Source organism: Parambassis ranga, chromosome 4 (genome assembly GCF_900634625.1).
Source record: "Parambassis ranga chromosome 4, fParRan2.1, whole genome shotgun sequence".
Classification (NCBI taxonomy): domain Eukaryota; kingdom Metazoa; phylum Chordata; class Actinopteri; family Ambassidae; genus Parambassis; species Parambassis ranga.
Window position 1 is genome coordinate 5,397,817 of NC_041025.1, and position 3,039 is coordinate 5,400,855.

At 41.0% G+C, this 3,039-nt stretch overlaps 1 protein-coding gene across 1 annotated transcript; it reads right to left on the reverse strand.

Annotated features, from left to right (window-relative positions):
* Positions 1-697: 697 nt before the first annotated feature.
* sox14 (SRY-box transcription factor 14) lies at positions 698-2,341 on the reverse strand. The gene has a single exon (XM_028404035.1). The coding sequence runs from the start codon at positions 1,932-1,934 to the stop codon at positions 1,218-1,220; it is 717 nt and encodes a 238-aa protein (XP_028259836.1). The 5' UTR covers positions 1,935-2,341; the 3' UTR covers positions 698-1,217.
* Between the last annotated feature and the right edge of the window lie 698 nt (positions 2,342-3,039).

Consider the following 3,039-nt stretch of genomic DNA (forward strand, 5'->3'; position numbering starts at 1 on the left):
GTGTGATGATGAGAATAATAATAATAATAATAATAATAATAATAATAATAATAAGCAGCTGAATGCAGCCTTGGAGGAGTTTGACAGCTTCAAAGAGAAAGCATCGATTTCAGGATTGATTTTAATGTTATTGTTCTGATCCAGCCTGTAGTCTATCAGCTGTATTGATAAGCTTGTGTCTATTAGAAAATTTAGAACATATATTTTTTTTAAATTATATTTTAATATGTATCTTAATTAAAACTGTGTTGTATTCTTTATTTTATTTTGTAAAATGGAATTAATTGGGCTTTTATTTTGTCAGTTTAAACGCTCCCATTATCTTTGTCGTCTAAATAACCTCCAAATACAGGAAATTGATATGGTTGAAGACAGATTGTCTTTATTTGAAATGTCTTTGCTCAGCACTTGAACAAAGAGCAGGAGGTATCAACCTTCTAGATACATTATCCTTTCCATAACATGACAGGTTTTAAATTACCATCTTAGATAGAAAATACACATAGAACTCCTTGAATTCAAATAGAAGTTATCCTCAGAAAAACAAAAAAAACAAACAAAAAAAACAAACTCAAATGACGCGTGTGACTATATTAGCACTGAACCACAGGGGAAAAAAATGCAAACAGAAACATTTGGATGTAAAAAAAAATTCTTCTTTTTGTCATCTTATATAAACCGTCTAGTTTTCTGTGCCAGTTGTTTTTTTTTTTGATAAATATAAACAATATAACCCGTATATAATCCAGCCTATATGTCCTGATTTTGACCCTAAATCCAGAACATCATCATAAAATTGTCAAAATGTGGACTAATTAGGCTTATACAGGAAATGTGAACGCTAATTGTGCAAGCCAAATTTTCAAAATAAAAGAGTAGCCTATCAATAATCAACACAAATCAGCATATCAGCATTGAAATGTACACAATAAATAAAGTTAAAGGCCTCCTTTTCTGGCTGCCATAAACGTTATAACATTTACATTTCTTACAGTTCACAGGGCTCCGTCCTTTACGCCAAACTCCAGCTCCTTAGCTCAGGCAGGAACTTGTTGGAATTTTGGAAAAGTTTTTTTTTTTTTCTCTTTTTTTTTCGCCATAACAAGTCCAAGGCAGGTAACACTGTTCATGCCTCTCTAATGGGCGCGCTGTCCGTATTATATTTACATGCATGTCAGTATTCAAGTGAATTAAAAAGAGGGAAAGAGTCTTGAGGGTTACATGGCAGTGGCGTGTGCGGATGAATATGGGTCTATCCCAGTCTTGGTCATACCTGGAAAAAGTATGTAGGCCACCGGGGGCTGTAAACTTGACGCTGACCAGGCTGTGCAGTTACACGGAACCACATAGCCCGGGTTTGTGGGCGACGGGTGGGTGTGGGTGTGCTGACTGGGGCACCCAAGGGTGCCGAACGCGCCGTTCTGGTATCCCAACGAGGACGCGTACGGCAAAGTGCTGGTGCTCAACGTGTGGGGCATCTCTGTCATCTTCTGGATGGCGCTGGAGCTGAACTGGCTCGGGTCGAGGAAGGAGTACGGGGCGGACGTCGGCGGCAGAAATGCCCTGGCTTTCTCCGAGGAGCCCAAAAGAGTGTCCGCGGCCGACACGGGAAGTCCCTTCAAGTGGTCGGTGTCTCCGAGGTAAGGCAAAGGGAAAACGTAGCGGTCCTTCTTTAGCAGGTTTTTGGGTTTGCGCCTGGGTCTGTACTTGTAGTCGGGGTGGTCCTTCATGTGCTGAGCCCGCAGCCTCTTGGCCTCGTCGATGTAAGGTCTCTTCTCGGACTCGGAAAGCAGCTTCCACTCGGCGCCCAGTCTTTTGCTGATCTCCGAGTTGTGCATTTTGGGATTGTCCTGTGCCATTTTCCTCCTCTGGCCCCTGGACCAAACCATGAACGCGTTCATGGGTCTCTTGATGTGATCGCTGGGTTTTGACATCTTAAAACTGTACTTTTATCCCCAATGTTAACGACGAGGAAAAGTTTGAATCTGAAAGAAGAGAAACTATTCACCTGCCTAGATGCCAGATAGCAGTCATGCCCCGTCTGGGAGGTTCAGAGTCTGAAAAAGCAGCAAAAAAATGAAAATAAAAGAAAATAAAAATCCAGCGCCCGGTTTGTTTTCCCCCGAGTTAAAACAGTGATGCGCGTTGCTTAAGTCCAGTCAGAACTCTGTCAGACCTGAGGCAGGAAAAAAACACATGCAAGATGCACACACGTAAAAAATCCACAAAGGTGAAAGCGATGTTCCGCAGTCAGTTTGCAGGAGTCGTAAAAGTGTTCAGTGTTATTTTTTCTGTCACACACACTCTCTCTCACTCTCTCTCTCTCTCTCTCTGAGGTTTGTCGTCAAGCACCTGGCTTGGAAATGAGCGGAAGAGCGTGAATACGAGCCAAAAGCGGTGAAGTTCAAAGGCTGGGCTGGTTTGGTTTCTGCACGCAATCTGACATAATCTGCAGGGCGTTCACTCACCAACCTGAGCGCCCAATCAGCACGGAGACCGGCTATTATAATACCTTCACCCAAATATATGTACATTACAACATAAACAAAGAGCGGCGTGTAGTAGGAGAAAAAAAAATAAGGAAAGAGGGTGTGTGTGTGTGTGTGTGTGTGTGGAGGGGGTAATACTCAGGATTCCATTTAATGTAATGAATCCCAACAAACATGGACCTTCAACCTCTTTTCCAGTTAAAACCTGACTTCAATCCAGAGAGGTGACTATTCCGTGCAACCAATTTACTGTACGGCTTTACGCAGCGGTGCACTTTGCAGGGGTTGTCCCCAAAAATAGGCTGCATGGTCCTGCCTATAGCCTATATATATATATATATATATATATATATATATATATATATATATATATATATATATATATATATATATATATATATGTATACACTATATGTGGGCCATAATGGACAGCAGCCGACTTTTAGTTTAACTTTTTATTTCTAGTTTTCTTGCATTGCAACAACAATATGATAATAATGTAATAAAAAGAACTTTTCCTCTTAAAATGGCTGACCTCTGTGACAACACA

Bases quoted from the DNA above. Each gene is read 5' to 3' on its own strand.
- sox14 (XM_028404035.1), bottom strand. From the start codon at position 1,934: ATGTCAAAACCCAGCGATCACATCAAGAGACCCATGAACGCGTTCATG.